Genomic DNA, 23,771 nt, shown 5'->3' with positions numbered 1-23,771 from the left:
TCCGCAAACAAAATGTGATCCTCTTATTTACTGAACTCGCTCACACAGCTTACCCTTGTAATGTGGTCTGCCTTCAGACTTCAACCTTGTAGTGATCTGTAGGACTTCACTTTCGAATGATAGCTACTGAATTGCCATGACAGTGCTCATTGGTTTTCAGGTCTCCACTGGGAACTTGCTGGCCATTTTAAGTCGGCACTACCAGGACCTTACCTGCCTGCGGTTCACAGACGACAGCAGCCACTTCATCTCGGGGGGCAAAGACAACCTGGCTCTTGTCTGGAATCTTACCAGGTAACAGTCTCTCCACTGCTCTCTGTGCATCTCTAGTGCTTGACCTTCCCTTACAGCCCTACCTTTACGTGACAGACATGCCTTTGAACAATGAATGATAGCTTCATCTGACCCTTCAGCTGAAGGCTGTTTTACTTTTGGGTTCTTCTTCTTAAGTTACAATGGTTCACCTGAATGGATTTTCAGCTCATCCCTGAAAGTACCCGCCTCTGAATTGGCAAGTGACTTTTACAAGCTCTTGAAACAGGCTCTATTGTAATGGTGACATTGGTACATCTTCATGCTTTGTGCATCTTTATCCAATTTTGTGCTTGTCTAGCTTGTAATATAAATTCAAGTACAAGCTCTGGTCTGTAGTGGAGACCGACAGCTAATTGTAATTTAAATTGCAGCCTCTAGGATCAGCACATGTACAAGCAGACCTCAGGTCTTTTTGCTCTTTGAGGAAATTGGTTGTAGCTAAGAATTTCTCTCTGTTTTGATCATGGAAAGTGCAAGCTGTAAAATGGTATTTGGCATATGACCATTTCATAGAAAATATTTTTAGCTCCAAATTCTTTTTCTGTTGGTTGTTTTCTATCTTTGGCTTCTCTTCTGTTGTTAATCCTCTTCCATAAGGTCCCTGCAAACCGATAATTCTTGAAATTTGTAGTTCTGTGCATCTTCCTGACACCTCACAAAAAGTGGTTTATAGTCAGAAAAAACAAGTGCAATCGGATGCACTGTTCAAGAAAAATAGTATTTAAAAAATGAGAAGTTGCCAAGTGCCGCTGTGGGTACTGGCCATCTGAGGTTAATTTAATTGCACAGTAATTACATCAAGGAGATTAAATTAGTATGGTGGGGGTCCTAAAGGGGTGGGGGACACACACTCATTTAATATATCGCAGGTTGATCATTACATCAGTGTAATTATTGGTATGCACATGAAGCCTACCGTTATAAAACCTAATATTCAAGTGTTTCTGTATCCATTCTGGGCAAAATTTCAAGTTTTGTCATTTCAGTAATTCTTAAAGAACTTGTGTAAGGCTAATTGTAATACACTCGTGTGAAGTCCAATTCGACAAAGCGGAAAAGAGCAGATGTGGATCATGTGTTAAAGAATGTTTTCTGCCTTGAGTTTACAATATTCATAAGGGGAGATGGTAGTGTGAATGTCCCTTGGATTGTGTGAAGTATTGCACCACAGGACTTAAGTGATTTATGTCTTTGAAAGCAACTACTGTTATTTGAATCTTTTATAAGTTAGTGAATTTAAATAAGGGCCACCCATCTGTAGTGAATTTTTCATTGTTATGCCTAGCAGTTGAATAATTATTATGCACATAATATTACATGATTTATGTACATTAAGTAGCAAGGACAGGATAACCTTATCTTTGTATCAGTCTTGTTATAATTACAATTTTACAGTGAAATGCACAAAGGTTAAAATGATAGTGTCACTCCATTACATGCAGTTAAATGAAATAAGCTATTTGGTAATATTTAAATTGACATGCTATCTGGGCCTTCTCATGTAAAACAAGATTATGACGGGTAGTTTTAAAGGTATGTTTCCAGCCTCCTGTAGTTCAAGCGAGACTGAGCCCACTTTTAGTAAGTCCCATCTGAAACTGTTCAAGTGATTTTTTTCCCCCTCTTTGCCAATAGGTGGCAGTAGTCTAACTGTTTTATACTGAGATAACGATTCACAGCTGAAGGGAGCAAGAGCTGGAATGGAAATTTACAGACTGTGGTAAATGTTAAGAATACCATTGTAGCCCCAATTTTATCTGTTGGCTTATGTTTCCATATTTAGAATAGCTAGCCTAAATGATACTTACATTACGTTAATAAACAAATCAGGATGAGCCCAGGTATTCACAGTAACCTAAAGTGACCTTGAGTTTGTTTCCCCAACTGCTAGCAGACCCACTACACAGGGCATTAAAATCACTGTGAATGTATTAGTTGGGCAGTTTGCCCGTGCACATTTTGTTTTAAAGTGGAGCACATTGTGTTGCCAGTAAGTTGTCTCAGTATTATAAGTCCAACATCAAAGGGCTTTATTTGCATCTGAAGCATCTTCTGTGCCAAACTATTGTAGAAATAACGTCAGGTTGTGTAATAATTAATGTGCATATTAAGTTATGGAAGTTCAACGTCTTCAGGGACATTGAAGCAACTTGCATTTTTGTAAGAAAACATGTTTTGCTTTAAGTTAATGTGTGCATTGCTTTAATTCTCATTTATAATTTTCTTCATGGTATTTATACATACCATGCCATGCAGGTATTCTGAAAATTCCCAGTTATTGACCTATTTTCTGTAATTTTATTGTAGGACTCCGGAATATATCCAAGATACCAATTGTGCTTTCGTATGATTAAAAAAAAATTGATCTTGGGGGCCTGTCAGGCCGTTAACACTCTGGTCAGCAGTATTTCAGAAAGATCTGAATATTAACTAAAGAAAGTCATACCTGTTAACTTCACGTCTTTTAAAAATAATGAGCTGTTATACAGGAACAGATCAGTTCTTTTAGGGCCTTGAGTCATGATGGGAAAAGGTAGCGAGCGCATTACACATATATAATGCAGGATCACTCATATTCACTGGCACTTTGAAGGGGGAACATTTTTCATTCTGTTTCTAGAGCAGACTGCACCACAGCCTTTCAGCCATGTAGTTTGAGTGTTTAAATTCCGTGACAGTTTTATTAAAGGAAGAACCATAAGGCCTTTCTAGAAATTTCAAAACTCTGTTGTATACCCTCTCCTTTTTTGGACCGTGTACTCTAATGATACACGGTCCTGCCCCCAGGGCTCTATGTTAATAAGAAATTGTGTGTATTGTTTATTATTAAAATCCTTATTATTAAAAACCTTTTTTCCTGCAGTTCAAAGAAAAAATAAGTTAAAATAATTTATAATCTTAATATTTACATTTTAACATGTAACAATTTGATGTTCTTCCCTCATCTCCTAAATTGGAACCTCACATTGTAAGCCTCTGACAAACTGTAATTCTGCATAAATTCAGGATGTAGCAGAGTAGCATGCGTATCTTTCCAAAGCATGTGTAGCCTGCAGCCGTTTCTTTCTCACAGTCGCTGGACTGCAATTGAGCCAGTGCAGCCAGACCGCATACCTGATCTACCAGGAGGACTGGGCAGCCCTTTTGGCAGTTACGTGCCACCCTGAGCTGGCACTGGCACAGTTAGTTTTGCGGAGATGTGAGACATTCCGCTGCACCGAAGCCTTGTGCTCAATGCTCCAACTGACAGCCCCAGATTTATTAAAGGTATTTATCATGCTTTTCATAACAGGCTAACTAGCTAGAATAAGCAACTGGTCTGTAACTCCAGCCTTTCCGTTGATTGTTAATTCAATGAATTTTTCAAGTCACCGGTCAGGGTCATATTTTTTTAATACATGAAGTTATATCATTCTGTGTGAAGTCCAGCAAAGTTTCCAAGTTATTTAGGAGTAGCTGGCTGGTTTTTTCTTTGTGGCTTGATTGTGTGATTCTTAAAAGCAGAGGAGTATGAAATCAAGTCCATTAAGTGTATTAAAGATGTCCATAGGTCGGTGACGAGTTTTGGTGTTTGACTCCATTAAAAAAAATATTCAAATATTCCTGTGAATGATAGATTGGTATGAATTTTGGTTTCCCTGCAAAATTCAGTCATCATTTTTGTTGAGTCGTGCCCTCACTTTTTGAAACCATTTGTGTTGCATAGAACATGTGATATAGGCTAGATCTTAAAAACATTCAAGTAAGACCCCCCAAAAAAGTATATGTTCTTGTGTAGGGCAAATTGTGTGATAAGCATTAGTGTGTGACTGATTATTTAAAGCACATCTGTTTAATGGTGGTCAGACTGACCCCATACACTACAGTTCTGTCGAGTTCAGTGTGCTGCCGAGGGAAACAGCCGGGCTAGAACAGAGAGCTCCTGTTTGAAGCTTGGTGGGGTGAAAGCCTCAGGTCTTTTAGGATCGATAGATATGTTTTGACTGCTAAATATGACAGAAATTGGTTGCATAAATAGGGTTCACCTCATTATATATTTAAATCAAGGCAATTTATACCAATTAGCCTGAATTCCAACATTAGCCTGGCTCCCACTGAAAGTCAGTGAGTATCAGTGCTGTACCTGAATGTGGCTGGCATGATGTGATTGCGTACGTCTGGCCTAGTTTTCATGTGCCCATTAATGCCAATTTATTGCATTATTCAGCACATTCATTGGGAATGAATGCACTCTGAAAGTTCGGTCTCTCAGTCTCTCAGTCTCAAAGCCTCAGTCGCGGAGTCTCATAGTTTATCTACCTCACATCGCAGTCTCATTGCCGCTGATTTGTCTGGATTACATTTTTATTTTTACCACAACAGTCATAAATCTTAGAACACTTCTACAATTGATTTGAAGAGGTTCATGTACTAACAGCAACTACTCTGCTGATCCTCACTGTAATGTTTATTCAGGAAGGTGGAAGATGGTGGAAGGGAGATGTTGAACCAATAAGGGTTAAATGGGGGGGGGGGGGGGGGGGGGGGGGGGTTGGCTAGGGAGCATGGCCTCCATTGAGTCCCTCAAAACAAATATTTGTGTTCCTGTTTGAGAAACATGGCAGATGGTTGCCTGTGGGCTGGACCAACACATCGCCATGTGCAGGTTGTCTACCATGCCTATTGTAGCTTGGCCGTTATTCAGCGTGTCATGTTTTATTAAGCTTTGTCATTTTTATGCAAAGTTATGTAGATAAATTAGTTGCCAAGCAAATTGATGTAAGACTATAATCTAAAGTTAACAACGTGCCCTAATATCTAAGTTACGAGTTCCATTTAATTTTATTGGTTGAATATTGAGATGGGTGCTAATTTTAGGAGTACAAAAATGTCAGGCTACCATTATTTCTTCGCTTCGTTGCCGTATAAAGAATCATTTGTGCTCCAATTAAAAATATTAAATCAAGAGCGGGGAACTTGAGGAAAAAACAGGAAAATCCACGGAGGAGACGTTATATAGAGCAGGATGATTTTGTGATTTTATGATTTTAAAGTACATGCTGATCGGCAGGGGGGAATCCATTTAACATGACTGCACATCAGTCTCCAACGAACTAGCTCCTGATACACAGTGCAGCGTGTGCATGTATGGGTCCCGCTGGGACCCTGGGAGTGTTAGTGCTGCATCGTGTTTTGACTTCATATTTCTAAATACTGCACAGATAACAGAACATTAGTTTTTTCCCTGTCTATCAGTACTTATGCCAGTGCTAGCTTATAACATAGTTCTGTATACACTAATAAATAATTAGAATCTTCAGCACCCAGTGCAGACCTCACCCAGTATAAATGCATGCATTACTTATATATTTTAATCAGCTTACAAATATAAATATATGAATTTAGTAATAGGCAGAAAATACCCATACAGGAGAAGGCCACGTCGAGTCCCCAGTATACACAAATATGTGAACTTGGCAGAAAATGATGTGAAGCCTCCTTATTGTGGACTGTTTCCCTCACAGGTGGCTTTTTGGTGAGGTGTGCATAAAAAGAAACGAATGATGTGTCCGGGTGTGGTGTAGCAGAGCCTGGCCTACCTGCTTGCAAATGGCAGCCTCTCAGTCATTATCTTAGAAGCTACCGTCGTTATCAGTTCGATTCACTCGAGGGAACAGAGTCGCTGCTGCCCTGTCAAAAAACCGCCTCTCCTTCTGGCGCCGGGAGCCAGGAAGCTCGGAGCCGTGGGCGGTGCAGGTGCTGCGGCAGGACAAGCGTGCGCGAGCGTGACCTAGTGAAATCATGCACGGCAGCCTTGGTCCTTGTGCCTCACCCGTTTGGCGTCAGGCTAGCCAGCCAGCCATTTATTACCAGCGCCCGTATTGTGGCGGATTAAGTGATGGCACATTGCCTGCAAGGGAGAAAACAATGACTTGAGAGCCCTTGATATATTGCCCAAAGTTTTTTCCCCGAGTGTTCACTTACGTATGATTCAGAGCCCGTTAAATCATGTGTTGAAATATGGGGGAAGCGGCTGACCTAACCGTTTTGTTTTTTAAGTCATCCACGTACCGACTGAACCCACCTTCCCAGTAAACCTGCCTCTGGTTCAAAGCTCATTGACTAATTTATCATGGCAAATTAACTACTGATAACACACCAACCAGCAAACAGTCATTTTCATGGTCAATCAAATACCTTATTGTGCAGTTAACACTTGTGGAACTGCTCAACCAAACTGGAAAAAAGGCAGATTCTTCTCTGCTGTGCCGCCAATGGAAGATCACTTACAGGGGCAAGCCAGATTGTGTTTAACGTGGAAATGAGAATAGATTCTCTTCAGGGATGCTACTGATATTTTTTCGTACCTGACGGTCAATGCGACTGATCAGCCAGAGATTCCACTCACCTGGTGTGTCCCAATTCAAAATCCATGCCTGTTTTTGGGGGGGGTGGGGGGTGGGGGGGTGGCAGAATGAAAAGCAGCAGTACTTGAGAATGCCTGGGGTAGAGCCTGGCAGCCTAGCCTCTGCCTTGTACGGTCTGACCACAACAGCGGGCTGCAGAACCTTACCAGCCAAGCCCCCTATTTGTTAAGTGAAGCGCGATTGGTTCTGGAACGTTTTGCTAGAGAAACATTTCAACTGTAACTGTGGAGCCAGACGGGTGCGATGGGTGTCTTGGACATTGCTGCGCGCTCAAATCAAACGTTCCTGGCTCCAGAACAGGACCTCCATTTGCCGTGCGGCTGTCTTGGTTTAGGACCAGGTTTATCACGGCTGCGGTGCCAGCGCCGTGCTGCTGGAATCGAGTGCTCCCTAAGCTTCAGCCTTTAGTGCCTTATCAGAATGGGCCCGGGAGTCTTTCTGCGCTGCCTGTTCAATGTTTCAATGTTTATGCGTTTCCAGGTTTTATTCGTTCCTTTGTTTTCTTTATTTTTTTCTCCAAATCTTTTTTTCCCCTCTCTCTCACAAGGATGTGCCCTTGTCATGGCTTTGGCCTGTGGCGTGCTCACCCATGTGGACCATGTAGCCTGTGTACCTCTTTAATGAGTGTGAGAGGGTCTGTGAATTTGGGTGCTCTGCATATGTTAAATGCAGACTTGAAGAACTGAATATGCATCAGGGCTAACCAGTCAATTTTCCTTGATGTTTGCTTAGTGCCCAACAGCAGCTTAGTGGGTATTAAACAATCACAAACATTAGATAAATCTAATCCCTTAAACTTTTCAATCTTACTCATGGGCATTGTGCCAGGGTTGAGATTTACGATGTAAAACTGAAAGAAATAATGAATTAAAATAATGTGTGATACATATTGTATTGTGCTGAGCTGAAATGACTTCCAAAATGTGGCCATTCATTCATTTTGACTTTGTCTTATGAGTATATTTCTTTGTTTCACCATGAAAGGATACTGTTCCTTCATCAGTTGAAGGGACTAGTTGGCTAGTTTTTGTCCTCCATTAGCCTTGAAAACCCATAAACCCATGTTTTTCAGTTTCACAATAGAAAGCCCACATAAAGGTTATGCTTGTCATGTTTCATTGAAAGGTCAGGAGTGATTTAATGTCTTGTAATAAGTAAGTGGTAAGAGATAGTTCTTATCTAGTGTTATACTTCTATGTGCAAACTAAACTGTAGAAAGTTTTTAAAAACTGCATCAGTGATATTAAGTCTTGTCACCTAGTTTTGTCTGTAATGCGTGGTACCCAAGTGTTTTTCATATCGGTGACCTTTTGCAGTTTTATTGGGTGTAAATTTTCTCAGTTCACCTATGAGCTGTACTGTTTTTTGTTTTTTGGCAGTGTGGTGCAGCTGGACTCGTCTCGCACCCCAGAACCTCGCCACATCTGGACCCAGCACTCTCTCCCCATCACGGACATTCACTGTGGCCTGATGGGTCCCCAGGCTCGGGTAGCCACGGCGTCCCTGGACCAGACTGTCAAGGTGGGCCAGGCTCTTCCATTCAGTCTGCGCAGGTGTTTCAGTTGACTGATTTTATTTTTTGTAAATACCAACAGTCACGGAACATCAAAGCAAGTTTCTAGAGAGGAAAAATGTTCATGTGTCCAGGTATTGGAGATTGTCAGATGTAGCCCGAATAGCATGGGTAGAACAGACGCAGTCGATGCTATCAGTCCAGGGGAGAAAAGCTGTCATCTTTAACATTCTGAAAAAGAGGCTGAAACATTGAGCCCACTTCATGTCTTCTTCATCATTCGCAGAGAAAAAAAAGAATTCATGTACTTCTAGGGCCTACTTGTGTAAACAGTTTCCAAGACTTGTTCCTTTTTTGCAGGCCAAAATTAATTTGAGAAAAATTTGCATAATGAAATTAACTTATTCAGTTTCTTTTCTGTGCCTTCCAAAAATATACTGTTGTTTGGTTTAGGGTATGCTCTGATGTTCAAGCAGATGTTTGCGGGGGAGTGAGCTTGTGGTCTTGTGAATTGGGTTTTAGAAATGTTTTACCCTTTCTTCATCTTGCGATTGCTCTCATTCTTCTCAAGTGTAATCACTTGTGTGATAGATTAAAGTGTAATCAAACTGAGATAACTTCAGCTCACTCTTGGTGCTTTCTGATTGCAGCTATATTATTTGATGTGTATTTTCCTAGCTTTAAACAATTAGCATTACACAAGTTCCTGTATCCTTTTCCAAAATGTATTATTTTTGTTGAAGGAAGGAACTGTTACTGTACACCCCTGCAAGATATAGGCTACGCTAAACCGTACTGAGGAACTTTACATTTTATATTTACTCTTGGGTATGTCAACACATGAACGACCTATGGAAACCTGTCTGAGAGATTTTGATATGCTGTATTTTATTTACCAGCAACGGTTAATTTTTCTACCATGCCTTATTAACCATCATGGAGTAGCTGATTTTCTTTCATTTCTTTTTTTTTTTTTTTTGCACTTGCGTTCCCTGTACTCTGAAGTCCTCACATTATCTGAGAGACTCGCTTAATGTTGACTGATGAGATCCTCTTGTTGAGCACTGAAGCGCAAAGTCAGGTTAATTTATTGTTTCAGATTGGAGGCAAAGAAAACAAAAATACAAATTGGATAAAAAAAAGAAATTGTTGGTTTTCAATTATTATGTATAATTCTTGCTGTGTAGGGGAAGTCACAGTCAATGGTCATCAAAGATCTACATTAGATTAGAAATAATCAATGGTTATGCAGAGTGTTCAGCGTTTTTTCCTGGTTGAGCCAAGCCATGGTGGTTTGACTGACAGGAGTGTCTCTGGATCGATTAAACTCTGGGATGAGTGTCCAGTTTGGGTTGGTGGACATTCATTTTTTGTGGCCTCTGGGATGATTAGCTTAGGAAATACTAACGGGATGCGACGCTATTTCCTGTCAGTGGTCATTATTTTTTTAAGATTGAGGAGCCCAGAGTTTTTGGAACTGTAGTGGTCTTTTTAAAGCAAGACACCACAGTATATATTTACATAAATGCCCATGCACATACTTGACCATCCACACCCCAAAGACACACAATACAAAAAAAAACTGCCATCCATGCTCTGTAGTTCATGACATTTAGTGAATAAGTCTTGGAAGTGAATAAGTTGGAAATGCAATAGGCGTAGTTGTGCGTGGGTGCTGTCTGATGTTTGTAATGTCTGTGGGGACACTTCAGAATCAGCATTACATGAAACGACCAAGTCAGTAGTCCTCAGAAAGATTTTAGAAATCCTGTACGTGTGGTGCAGGGGGAGTGATGCTGCGTGTGTAAAAGTCTAAGGTGGGAAACGTTTGTTCTGCAGATTTGTGGGAAAAGGCAAGGGGATCGTCCTGGGATCTGAGCAATCCACTGTTCTATATTTAGCCTCCCCAACATCATCCGCAAGAGACACTTTCTGGCCCCGCGGTTTTATTTTGGCTGTCTGGGTCCCATCAGCCTGTTGACCAGACCAGAGCGAGGGCGGGAGCAAATCACAACCCATTGCACAAAATGGCTTCCGCGGCCTCGACTTTGCGTTCGCCGTCATTGGCATTCCGCCGACAGGGTTTGTTTCGCTAATCGAGCTTGTCAAGTAAGAGGAGGGGCGTGACGGATCCGAGGGCCTGTCGGCGGGTTCTGCGCCGCGCGACGAGGCTGGATGAGCGGCGGTTCGATGGCCGATCTTTGTCACGTCCAGCGGCTGGGGAATTGGGCCCGGGCCGGTCGGCTCAATGTCACACGCCGTGTTCTGTCATTACCCAAGACCCCTGAAGGCAGCCCCGGGTCATCGGCTGTCACTTGAGCGTGGCCCGCTGAAGAAGTGGCTTTTATTTGGTTCTGGAAAGTTGCGCTGCTTGAGGAAGGAGATGTCAGCCAGGCGTAGTTTGACTGCAGGGTAATTTGGCCTTCGGTTTCTGCCCTTCAGACATAGTGTGTGTGTGTGTGTTTATGCTGCATGTGATACAATTTACATTCGGGATGCACAGAACTTTTTAAGAAGTGTTTCATTACTTCATTTTTAAATGTTTAAATGTTTTTTTTTGTTTCCCCCCCAATGTGGAGTGGCCAATCACAGTAGTAGGCTGTCTCATTGCCTTTCTGTCCGCCGTTGATTTGGACGTGAGCACTCTACCAAAGCTCTTCTCAGTAATACATGCAGCCAGTCGTAGGAAATGCCTCTATTAACTATAAACGCAAATTGAATTACCCTTGTAAAGTGGAAATAAAGGAGAATGATTTAAATGTACTTATGAATAATATATGTAGTAGTAAAACTAATAAAATATGTCAAAATCAATTTTCTCAGTAAAGTGGTTGTGTATAATGGAAGTTGTATTTAATTTTATTCCGTATGGAGTGTATCTTAAAAAAAAGAATGTTGCGTGTCTCTATATTTTGTTCTATTTAGGCCTACATGTGTGATTGTTTCCAAAAGAAGCCTCAAAGTGGGACTGTACTCTAGACTCAAACTGAAGTGACCTTTGGTCCGTTTTGGTACAGGGATTATTTATACCAGGGCAGTTACATTTTGATTAATGGCACTCTGAGAAAATAAGCAATTTCAAAAGTAATTTGAAATCATAAATGAAAATGAATAGCGGAACCATCTCCAATCAATAAAGCACATGCACACGTGCACGTGCATCTGAGAGTTTATGATATGCTTTTGTATTGACGTTTGTTATCTAATGGGTGTTTTTAAGAAATCTGTGAAATTGCCGAAAGGAACTGCGTCAGTTCTGTGTCCTTGTGAAAGATGAAGAGAATAAAAGGACGTTGAATTAAAGCATGTCGCCGCGTGATCCAGACGGGCTGTTTAGGGCAGACGAAGTTCGCAGTTAGTGGGCCCGACAGCAGTCTGTGATACTACATCAAACCACCGGGGCTGTAATGGAGGCTGCGTTTTGCCTCTGCCTTCCCAGAGGTCACAGTGTCTAAATTCTGAGGTCAAGCCGAGTGCTTTCACAGAAAACTTCTTCAGAAAATAACCTCCAGAGGGCAGGTGGTTGGAGGGGGAGGGCTCTCTTTCCCCCCCCTTTTCCTTTATGTCAAAGCAGAAAGAGCCTCCCCCGGTTCCTGCCGCCTCCTTTCTTGCTTGCCGAGCTCTACCCGTCACCTGTCTGCTGTCTACACGCTTTTTTTCCCACTCTTGGCTGCCCATCTGAAACAAAGTTTTATTAACCTTAGAACTGTTCAGTGGCCAAGAACAGTCCTCCGCCATCCCAGCGTATCTGGGCCCAGTGCTCCCTCTCTCCTCCCTGTGCTCAGGGACCCGGAGCGGAGGGATTTGGTTTCGGGTTCCGCTCCGTGCCGTCTTTGGCGAAGCCGAAGCCAAATCCGTGGTCTCGGAAGGCTGCTCTCCTCCGACGGGTTTTGTTTGCTCTGTTCTGATGAGTCAGTCTGTCCACCCGCGAAAGCAAAGGACGGCCAGGCCTCAATCGTGGATCTCAGGAGCGCGGGCTTTTATCGCGTTTCACGTCAACGCTTTCAACGATTGAGCAATATTTCAGGCCGCGGTGAGCCGAGCCGAGCATCTGTTGCTCTCCTCCCTCACCAGTTGGGAGAAGGGCTGTTGCAGGCAGACTGCGTCAATGTGACTCCATCACAGAGCGCGTGCCCTTATTAGCCTTTTGAATACATCAAAGTGAACGACAGCCCCCGCGCAGAACCGCTAACTTGCCTTCATCTTACAAGCGGCTGCGTCAGAGATGATTTGTGTCTGTGCTGCTTCTCTGCCCCCTGATAGTCGTCTGTAGAGATGGAGAGGAATATCCTGATGGCATCCTTATTTTGTTATGGGGAAAAAAAGGAAAATACGTTCAAAATTTCTGTTTCATTTTATTCTGTTGGTCGTTGTTGCACAGGCTGAAAAGGTGTCTGAAGTTCTGTGGCCATTTTGCTGTCCTTTTTTGAAAAATGCATTCATTTTAAGCTGAACTTAATGCTTCCAAAAAGACTATTTCCTTTATTTTGGTTTGAGTGGTAATAAAAAGTGTGTAAATTTCACATTAACCTCAGCCCCTAATATTTGTAAACATTTGTATTGCAGTGGTTGCTGCAATTATCTGTTGTTTATACAGTTAAGATGTTTTAATGAACTGAAAGGACACCGGAAGATCAATGTACAAATAATTATCCCAATGGTAGCAGAGGGGGGAGCGAAATACAGTCTTTTTGAACGCTCTCATGAATGCTATTTTCAGCTGACACATTCTTCTAATTAAATCCAGCTGGTTAGTTAATTGTATTACCAGTGCGTTGATTGTGTTCTAATGAAATGTACTGCCTCAACACTTGTGTTTCAAACTGATATTTATTTGATACTTGGCTTGCCGGACACTTGCAATACGAATAATTAACCACAAGATTTAAAAAGATAAATGCCGTCGTTTTTCATTATATACATATCCTAGACATCATATGTACAAAGTGCGAGCCAATCATTTCTGTTTGGTTAATGCAGTATATTAGTTATCATTGCATTACACTACTTTATTGCAATTGAATGCCACTGAATACACATACCTGTCACCTGAGATGGTGGCACTTGAGGGTTTAGAGGTACTTCTGAAGCCCTGTTGTGTCCTTCTCTCTGTACTGGCTTCACACATCACTGTGAAACGTCCTCATCACACAGAGATTGAGGGGGATTCAGACTGCTTCCACTAAAAGGCCTTTTCTTTCCCTGTTATGTCCATTGTGAAAGGGCCTTAATCAGCTTTTGCTGCGCTGCATAGTCTGCTGCTATTTGGTTTCACTTTGCTGTTTGGTCAGTTAGACCTCTTTTCAGAAGATCCTTTTGCTGTGTGCGTTAAGTCAGCTTCATTCACTAAAATAGCAAGTGTGCCAGAGTGGTAATGGCCTCTATCGATTGAATAAAGCAGAGGGTAAGACTCCCAGGCTCACAATGCTCTGTCTTAAGACACTGTCATGAGATCTTCCTTGTCTGGGCTTTACCAGACACCTGCTCGGTGCTATTGAATGGGGGTTTTCTGAAAGATTTTATTTTATGCTTTGGAAAGGTAATTTGTCATCTGTGGAAATGCTCTTTGTTTCTCATGCGTAAGACTTACAGCATGCATACCTGAGTAAAGTTAAAAGAAAGCACTTCCCATCTCAGTGAGGTACATAACTCATGTATATGTAACACATGAGGTTATTGATGCTATATTAAATTAAAGATGAATTCACTGAGGGTCATCTGAGCACAAGGAAAGACGTACAGTGCAGGGTACTGAGTGGGACTGCCCTTCATGCTTGGCCTTCCACCGGAGTCTCGGAGCTCATGCAGACCAGCGCAAATCCATTTTCACAGTGAACCGAGGTGCGGGGTCCTTTTGCTTTTTTGTTTTCATTCCCTCGCAAGCTAGTGCTGCTGTCCCTTCTCCATCTCACTGTGCACGGTGGACCTAATGGGAGTGAGATGGGCTGCTCAGCATCTCTGTGCTACACTCGCCTCTATGAGCGCTGCAGTTATCCTTTGCCACAGCTCCATATGCTTTTAGGACTACTGTCTACTTCTCAGGCACATTTTAAATTTTAACTTAACGGAATTCAAGAAATACATTTAAAAATAATAGTGAAATAAAAATATTAAAAAATAATTTTATTTAAAATAAAATAAAAAATTATTGCCAATGGCAAATTTGGACTTCATTTAAGCTAGATGTGTGATGAGTGAGTGTACAGAAGCAGGAAGGATGACAGATCTCAAGGCTCCTGCAGTCCTTGAAAATCCTTGAAAGTTTGCGAATTTGTGAAAAAAAAAAAAACATATAAGGCCTTGGTAGTTTTTCAAAATGTACACTATCCTTGAAAGTGCTTGAATCCACAGTTGAATATTTTGCATGGAAGTACAAACTGAAGTTATTGCCCTGCGGTTCAGTCGTATAGATTGTTCTGGATATGTGAGAGCGCCCAAGGTCTCAAATTCATGCTCAGTCCCATGTGGAAAAAAATAGCAACAAGAATGTCTTATTTCTTTGGGTCAGTTTTTAGTTAACGATAAGGTTTATTCACACACTGCACAACAACATATAACGTTATTAATTAGATAACATTTATATATTATGTTTTTTTTAACCTTTATATGTGTATGTTTTTTTTTACCTCTCTGAATTAATGTGAAACAACTTATTAAGCAGCTCAAATGAAAAGTGCTTGAATTATATGATAAAGAAGGTATGGGAACCCTGGATCTGCATTTTAAGGCAGTTCTATAAATGAGTTCAATGAGTTCATTATTCAACTTTTCTATTTTTTTTTAACATTACCACTTCCTGTCAGAATCAGTGATTGCTCTTCTTGTTTAGTATTCTCTTTAAAAGCTTGCTCTCTGATACATTTGGTTTAGACACTCCCACTTCATCTAGTCATTGCTTTATGGGATTTAGATTTATATGGTTGTAGTTTGTCTTCATTGGCAGTTTTAATTAAAAATGAAAAACAGCAGGATAAAAAAAATCTTTTGAATCCTGAGTGGACAATACATTATTTGACATTTGGGCAAAACGTTGGCGGTTGTACTTCAGTGTGCTTGACTCTTGTATAACCCATATCTGTCTTCTAGCATTTAGCTAGAAGTTAAACAGTGCAGTCTGTTTTTAATAAAACATTATAATTGGCTTGCACATTCATTGTTCTAGTTTTGAATGGTTTAAATGAATCAGTTTTATCTTTTGTTAAACGTAATTTTAAATTAAACAAAAAATGTTTTATAAACATTTTGTTTATTGGATTGGGTACCATAAAGTAATTCATTATAAGTCATCTTTTTAGAACATCAGCTGTTATTATTATTATAATTATAATATTATTATAATAATATTATAATTATTATTATTGCTACACAAAGTTTAGCTGGTTTAGCTGTTTGGCCCCGTTATATTATCAGGGTTTGCTGTAATTTTTAACATTTTATTATTGCTTTCCCCTTCATGAAATGTATCATCAGCTTGCGAGTTCATGTTCAGTATCATCAGTTATTATGGATTACAGGCTGTCAGTCTCCTGGGATGAATTATTCAGCTGGCTGATGTCGGTGAGTGATAAAGCTGAAGGAGAGGGAGAGGTCACCGCCCGAACCTGCTCTCGTTAGCAGGAGCCCTATTAGGGCTGCGTCACCGACGCCGGACGTTAGCTCTCCCCTCCGCCTAATCCAGAGCGGAAACTAATCTGACGCAAAGGAGAACACAGAGTCTTAATTACGCCCAATCGCCCATTTAACAGTGTAATCCTCTTTAGAAAGCGGTGTGTTCTTTTCTCCCGTCAGCTGGGGCCGGCTCAGTGTCTGGGGCAGGGGAGAGTGGGCAAAGAGGTGAATCCTGTCGGCCCAGAACGTGCTTTTGTGACCGCTGCAGGCTAATTAGCAATTAGCTAATTAGTAATTAGCAGACCTGAGTGACCCATCCAGTGTTTACCCACTTAGGTATTGGTCACCACTTATGCCAAAGTCTGTAACTTCTTTATCCATGTTTGAAAGGTAATATATCTGACATGTCTGATATATTATCTTATGAATATCCTGGGTGCCCGAAGACATGTAGGGTTAAGTCGTATTGGGACAGGCGGTCGTGGAACTGAAAATGAAATTATCTGTGTCGCGCAAAAGTTTATGTATTTGTTTTCAGCACGAAAATGGCAAGTTACTTATGCAAAGCATGTATTCTCTACATATCTGCAAAACCACGTTTCCTAAAATCCATCCGTCAGTTCCAAGAAATACTTTCACAGATTTATTTCGCAGAATGTATGCAAATGATATATTCTCTATATATCTGCAAAACCACGCTTCCTAAAATCCATCTGCATTCGAGTTTCAGCAAATACTTTCAGCAATTTATTTCACAGAAACTAAACATGCAGCTTTTCCATGGCAATCCTTCCCATATTTACTACAATTGTTCATTTTAACTGGGACTGCAGAATGAGTTGTTGCTTATGCATACAAAATATGCTGTACATAATGATGGAACAGATATGACATAATCCGTTTCTGAACCCATAGTCCAATCAACGTAGAGTTTTCTTTTCAGCGAATGATCGAATTGATTGAAAGTCATGTTGATTCTCATTCTTCTGCTAGCATTGCTATCAGCTGTCATGGGTTTGGCATGATAAAAAACTCCCATTTCTCTTACGGAAAATCATATTCCACTTTGATAAAACAGCTGAGAACCTAGCCCATAGCCCTAGTCCTGGAAAAAAAATCAAATTAAAATGTTTCCGTTTCCTCCGGTGCGTAGCAGCAGCAGGGCCTGTTTGTGTGGGTTTGGGCAGGATTCCGCCATTTTCGTGCCGTAGGTCACGCCGAGTCGCCTCGTGCGGTGCGTCCCGCTGGGCCTGAGAAAACAGGAAACCGCAGGGGAGGAAGAGGTTATGGTCTTCGGCCCAGTTAGCTCCCCAGAGAGGGCCCTCCTCTCCCTCGTTACTTGCTACTGCTGTCGTTCCCGTGGCTCACTCTTTCACCCAAATTGACATGCACTAAGCGCAGCTCAATTCTTTACGACTTTTTTATTTTATTTTTTATGGTGGAGCCATTCAGGGTAACGGCTCTCCATTAATACAACAGCAATAACGTGGCCTTTCCTGAACGACTACTTCATAACAGGGCCGCCCTATGTGTCACACTCTGTTTACTACAATATAAGAGTAATGGCTATGACTGACCCAAATTATTAGTTCTGTTAGGGCACAAAGATCTGCATGTAAACAGGGAAAATATTCTGGCCTAAGGCTTCCCCTTTCCAGTATACCATTTTTAGGTCCTCAAATTGGGTTGCCAAATCGATCCCTGGGCTAATTTCCCGCACGCTAGGAATATTAATGTTAGTTTAGCACGCAGTGAGTGATCGTCTGCAAAACTCTTTGGCTGAAATGTTAGAAGTGTCATATGGGGTAAATAATTGGACCTATCAAGTAATTAAGTTGAAGCTGGAACAGAAAAGCGCAGACACCGCACACGGTGAAATGGATTTTTGTGCCGTGAACTCCTGTTCTACGCTACTGCTCAGTCTTTCTCAGACAGATGGGGTCATCCGAACACCTCTGCAGTGGTGAGCTCACACACCATACATCTCTGTCTCTCTCGCTCTCTCTTTCCCTCTCTCTAGCTGTGGGAGATCTCCTCAGGCGAGATGCTGTTGTCCGTCCTCTTTGATGTCAGCATCATGTCTGTGACCCTTGACCCCTGCGAGTACTCCCTGTTCTGTGGCGGCAACGACGGCAGCATCTTCCAGGTTTCCCTGTGCAGCACGGTAAGTACTGAAGCCCACAATACAGTCTCTCAGCCATCACGTTTCATAATGTATCTTAATGAAATAAATAGTGATGTGCTAGATACCCCAATCACAGTCTGGTTTAGTGGCTAATCTTGCTTTTGGTTGCAGGCATGTAGATCTTTGAATAGTTTTTGTTTTCTGAATTCAAACACACTGAACTGAAGAGCAGCCTGTTTGCAGGGTGCATCCAATGAGGGTACAATGGTGAAGAGAAAATGTATTCATTTATTACATTTGGCGTCTGACTTGTGGGTGAGCATATCCAATTCTCAGTATAATTTGAAATGGCCAACTGTCTGCAACTGCACCTGCTTTCACACACTGCCTATTCAGGAGAGTGTTCTCCTCCTGCTGTTCTCCTCCAAAGTACATGGTGTCACCAGCTGCTTCTTTTCACACCGCAGACTACAGAGTGGAGCCAGAGGAAGACTTCTCATAAGTGGCTTTAGGATGCAGTTTCCGTGTGGTCGATCAAACAGTGGGGGTTTCTAGACTGGGACGAAAGCCGGACCTTTAACCGAATTAAACCCTCCCGTCCCCTGAGCGACGCGCTGCCCTCGCGAGCTGCTGGCCACATTCGGCACACTGGCATGGCCCAGTTTCGATCAGAGTCCGTAGGGCTCGTCCCTGCACCACAGCCTGGTGCCTTACATTAGAGTAAATATTGGTAAATTGAATTCCATTTTATTTGTACAGTGCTTTTGCAATTTACAGAAAAATAGGGAAACAAGAAAATGAGGATAACCTGCCAGTATGAAGAAAAAAATCCTCGCAGCTTAGCGGGGGAGCCCATTCTGCACTAGCCAGACCCATGTCAGCAGTTAAATTTAGGCTAAATGGTAATAGGAAGGTAGCGGAAACATATTGGGCAAATAATCATGATGATAAGGGAGATTACAGCCTGGGGTGAGAGACTAGCTTTGGAAAATGGCAGTCAGTTCAAGGAAGTATAAATTAATAGGCGGGATGGAACAGCCAGGTCTCTAGGCCGCATCACGGAATGAGCCGGAACCGGGAGAGGCTCGGGCCGGAGCAGTCTGCAAACTCAGGGTGGGGCGAAAGTAACAGAAGCCCCAGGGAAGAGAAGCGAAAGGGAAGAGTTAGGAGGCGGATAATTACGATGTTCCGTATGGTGTGCGCAGAGGTCTGGAGTGTGATACGGAAATAACCCGGCTCTGCTCTGCTCTGCTGCTGCAGCGCGTCTGAAAGATGAAACGGCGCGTACACAGCCCTGAGAGCGAGCCCGGGCTGACAGCTCCCCCAAAAACAGCACGGAAAAGCAAAAGCAAAGAGCGTTCACACGCAGCGCAGGGTGTCAGCACCGGCTGCTCGGCTCAGCTGAGAAACAGCACGGCGCTCGCACACTTCTTCTGTGGAATTTTTTTGAGAAATCGTGAGACAAACAGGATTTGACAATATCAGGCCATGGAGAGGCGTGCCCGCGCTGCCTCGCCTGGGTGAAAATCGCTCGGGCTGTCATGTGGTCTAAATGATCGGCTGTTGCCTCCAGCACGCCGGTGTGAAACGCACACCTGCACATCCATCGATTGTGGTGCGATAGGTGCTCTGAATCTGATTGGATGGATTTTTCCCCCATGATTATGCTGTCCTGTGAAGGTGCCCGAATCCTGTGAATGTTTTATCGCACGGTCGCAGATCTGAGGAGTTTTACAAATACGTCCTCGGCTGGACTCCCTTTGAGTTTGAGTCCCTCTCCCCTAATCCTGCGTACTGTGTGCTTTAGCCCTTTTTAATCTTATGACAGCATCTTTATTTCATAAGGGCTCCTCTGAGCACTCGACTGGCCCTTGATGTTTTTTATCTGTGGTGGCTGGGGATCTCGGCTGTCATGGTTTGCTAGTCAGATTTGTGTCTGTGTGTCTGAGTGTCTGTGTGTGAGAATGTGAGTGTGTGCCTGTGTGTGTCTTGTGTGAGTGTGTGTGTGAGTGAGAGAGAATGTGATTTAGTGTCTGTGAGTGAGTGAGTGTGTGAGTGTTTGTTTGTTTGTTTGGGTGTGTGTGAGTGTGTGTACGTGTGTGTGAGAGTGAGTGAGAATGTGATTTAGTGTCTGTGATTGAGTGAGTATGTGTGTGTGTGTGAGAGAGTGAGTGAGTGTGTGAGTGTTTATTTATTTATTTATTTGTTTGTTTGTGTGTGTGAGTGAGTGTGTGTGCGTGTGTGTGTGTGAGTGAGTGAGAGAGTGTGAATGTTGGGGCCAGTCCAGCTCTGTGGATAGTAGGGAAGGTGAAGTCAGGGCAGTGGCACAGTGGGGGGGGGGGGCTGAAGGGCGTGGTAGTGCACTGCTGCTGTGTGTTCCCTCCCCTCCCGCCTCTGCCTCAAGTTTACATCTCGGAGCACAATGAAGGATTTCACTTCAGTGTTACATTTGAATCCGGGATATTGATGAACTGCCACAGTTTGTCAGCCCTGTTCTGCTCCTGCTGTGCATCTTAAGAGAGACGAGCCGAGAGTAACTGGAGACATCCTCCCTCTCACTGCGGAAGAATGTTGATTGGTCGGAGAGAGTGAATCCTCACACCAGGGTCCGAGGGACACATCTGCACCCCATGTGAAAGAATGTGGAGCATGCGTTAGGGCGGGGCAGCCGGCGCGGTAATTAAAGCCCGTCCCGGATTCCGTGCCGCGGCGGACTGTGACCCGCCTCTGACGAGCCGGGAGCAGCGGTGAAGGCTCTCATTCATCAGCCCGGCCCCGCGGGGCTTTGGGGCACGCCCCCCGTCCCCTGCCCCTCCCTGCTTGTCTGGGACCGCGTGAAAGATGGGGGTCGGGCGGGGGCAGGTCCTGAGCGGCACCGCGCACCCGTTTGGTGGGACTCGTCGTTGGCGAGCTGGCGGGTGGGGAACTGTGACTGGGGTCTGTGTGGACATCTGTGTTGCCATTTAAATTTCAGGATTTCACTGTGATTAGACGTCTTACCCTAAAGAATAAGTGTGTGCATGTGTGTGTGAGAGAGAGCAGGTGTGGTTACAATCTGCAGCTGGTGTCTGAGTGGACACCCGTATTTTGATTTAAATTGCAGCACTTCAATTAAATGGCAGGACTTTCCTGTGCTTTTTACTGTGAAGAACAGGTGCGTGAGCACATGTTTGTATACAGTACCTGTACAAATACCTCCTGTTAGCAGAACTAAGCTGCCTCTGTCCCCTGTCATCTTTTTTATTGCAAGTTCAGAAAATGCCAGTGCTTAAAGCCCTGTTTCTGTACCATCAGCCAGCAGACTTGCTTCAGGCCAGTGGCATTCCCCAGAATATTGACCAAGAACAGCAGTAGACCTCAGCCATGATAAAGGTTAGCCCAGAGCTCAGCCGAGCGGGTGTTTATTCTGTGTGAAATACCAAAGCCAAAAAGGCACTTTCTTTGTTGTCACATGGCTAGGTAATGCAGACTTGTTGTAATAGCACCGATAGTTCAAGCTAGGCCGTGAACAAATATTTCATCTTATACGCCACGTACCAGATTTGCGTATAATCTGCATCCCTCTCCGTGATCGGTTTGTTACAGTCTATTCTAAGCGAGGATGAAGAAATCGCAGGCGTCACGATTTTTTCCTCTATCATAAGCCTAAGTGAGCAACCACATGCATTTAATCAGCCGCCTTCTTCGTTTTTATACAAAGGCATATCAATGTACCTGTAGGTGGACGTGCACTGTATTACCAAAGTAACTGAACAACCCTTTGTCTGGGACTCTTTTTCATAGTTTGGGCTAGGCCTCTCAGTTCAAGTGAAGGCAGCAGAGAATGTCATTCTGGATGATTCTGTGCTTCCCCGACAGTTTGGGGGAAGCCATTTCCTGTTTCAGCACGACAGTGCCCCCAGGCACACAGCGAGATCCATATAGAAATGGTTTTGTCAAAAACAGTGTGGAAGAACTTTAATGGCCTGCACAGAGCCCTGACATCAGCTACATCCAACAACTTTGGGATCAGTTGGAAAGTCAACTGCAAGTCTGGCCCAATTGCCCAAATGGTGCCCGACCTCACTGATGCTCTTCTGGCTGAATGGAAGCAAATCCCTGCAGCAATGCTCCAACATCTAGTATAAAGCCTTCTCAGAAGAGTGGCGGTTGTTATAGCAGCAAAGGGTGGACCAAGTCCATATTAATGCCCATCATTTTGGATGAGATGTTGGATGTCAGGTGTCAACATACTTTTGGCCATGTAGTACAAGACAAGTTAAACTGTAAGGTTATTCCAGGTTCAGAAATAACATAGTAGGAAGGGAGACTGGATCACTCAAGATACAGACAGAGACCCTGCCCCTATACGTATACATATCTCTGATGAAGACTGCAGTATCAGGTCACATTAGACTGCCACACACAGCTATATGTAGTTCTGTGGAGGGAAAAAACAAAAGAACAAAAACGAACAAACAGGTGCTCTAATTCCGCTGTTCCTGCCACTTGGACTCCCCAAAAAGGTTTCCTTTCATCCCAAACACGGTGGCTGTCGTTACCAAGTCCTCGCTTACCGTCGCCATTTGAATTTCTCTTGTTTGCTCATCAGCACATTGGCCATCCTACTGGAAACTGCATAATTGCTCAAAATTGTCCCCTTGATAATGGCTGTTTCGCCAAGAGGCTCCAGTCTCTTCACTCAGCTGCTGAGTTGGCATAAGCCCTAATGCCAGTGCCTCATTAGTGCTAAATGCTGCTAACAGGTGTCGGTGTGTCATAGAGCTCTTGTTAAAGTTGCATTGTACAGCCTACGCTCTGTGTGAGGCCTTATCTTGGATCAGCTGGGGAGCTCTAATTCAAACCTTCCCTGTTTGACCCCTGCAGTTTGGGGTGGAGTTGTAATGGTTCTGTGCATGTCTGATAATCTCTTTAGCTTTTTTGTGACCGTTTTCCCCGATATTGAATTAAGTCGTAACTTTTATGGACTTCTTTTCTTTGGAATTATTTATCTCCGGGAAGCGTGGCTGAAAATAGGGACTGGCTGCTTTTTTTTAAACAGATAGTGGTAAATCTGCCTTCAGTTAAGTGTTCACAGGCTTCTGGGGGGTTTTCAATGAAGTTTATGTGATCTGTGTTTCACAGATTCCTGGCAAGATGCATTTATCATGATGGAAAAGCCTTCGCCACGGCAGATCTTTTATATTAGCTGAGTGCATAAAGGTTTTTGCGGCTGCTTGTTATTACACACTTCCCAATTTCGCTGCTGTTTCCGGAACCATTGCCAGGGTTATGAATGCGCTTGATTCATTTATTTAATTTCCATATCTCCAAATCTCTGCTTTCAATATTTTCCAAGGTACTCCCCTATCGACTCTGATGCACGACTTTGACTCCAGTGCCAGTGTTTAGACACTTAATTATTTGGGTAATCCACCTTAACGATCGTTTTGATAATTAAGGTAATTGGAGCAAGGCTAGCAATTCAGTTAAAAAAACAAAACAAATATACAGTTGTTTTGTTTGTGTTTTAAAGAAAAGGACCAGTCATTTGCAGTTAACATAGGTATTTGATTCAGTTTGTCTTGCATTATAAAGAATAATAGATTTTGTAGTACTGTTGTAATACACAGCAGAGCTTGCTGAAGATGGTGAGACACTTTTGAAAACGCCTCGTCATTCCAGTGCACCAAAACACCCCCCTCCCCCTCTTTAACAGGAAACTGCTATCACAATATTATGAAATATCATTATTCAGCTTTTTCCTGTATTGTCTTTCTGAAAGGGATTGTGGATAATCTGTCTGCCTGTTCTGCCTCGGTCA

General features: G+C 42.9%; 1 protein-coding gene across 2 annotated transcripts in view; it reads left to right on the top strand.

The window, feature by feature from the left end:
- wdr18 (WD repeat domain 18) overlaps positions 1-23,771 on the top strand; it is a 48,362-nt gene that overhangs the window by 2,838 nt on the left and 21,753 nt on the right. For both annotated transcript variants that reach the window (XM_035416273.1, XM_035416274.1), the window contains exons 3-5: positions 161-294; positions 8,102-8,243; positions 17,864-18,007. In XM_035416273.1, the coding sequence (XP_035272164.1) occupies positions 161-294; positions 8,102-8,243; positions 17,864-18,007 (420 nt within the window). The remainder of the gene's footprint in view (positions 1-160; positions 295-8,101; positions 8,244-17,863; positions 18,008-23,771) is intronic.

This window comes from Anguilla anguilla, chromosome 4, assembly GCF_013347855.1.
Source record: "Anguilla anguilla isolate fAngAng1 chromosome 4, fAngAng1.pri, whole genome shotgun sequence".
In the NCBI taxonomy this organism is placed as follows: domain Eukaryota; kingdom Metazoa; phylum Chordata; class Actinopteri; order Anguilliformes; family Anguillidae; genus Anguilla; species Anguilla anguilla.
The sequence above is the reverse complement of the archived record's forward strand: the minus strand, read 5'-3'. Positions and strand labels throughout refer to the sequence as shown.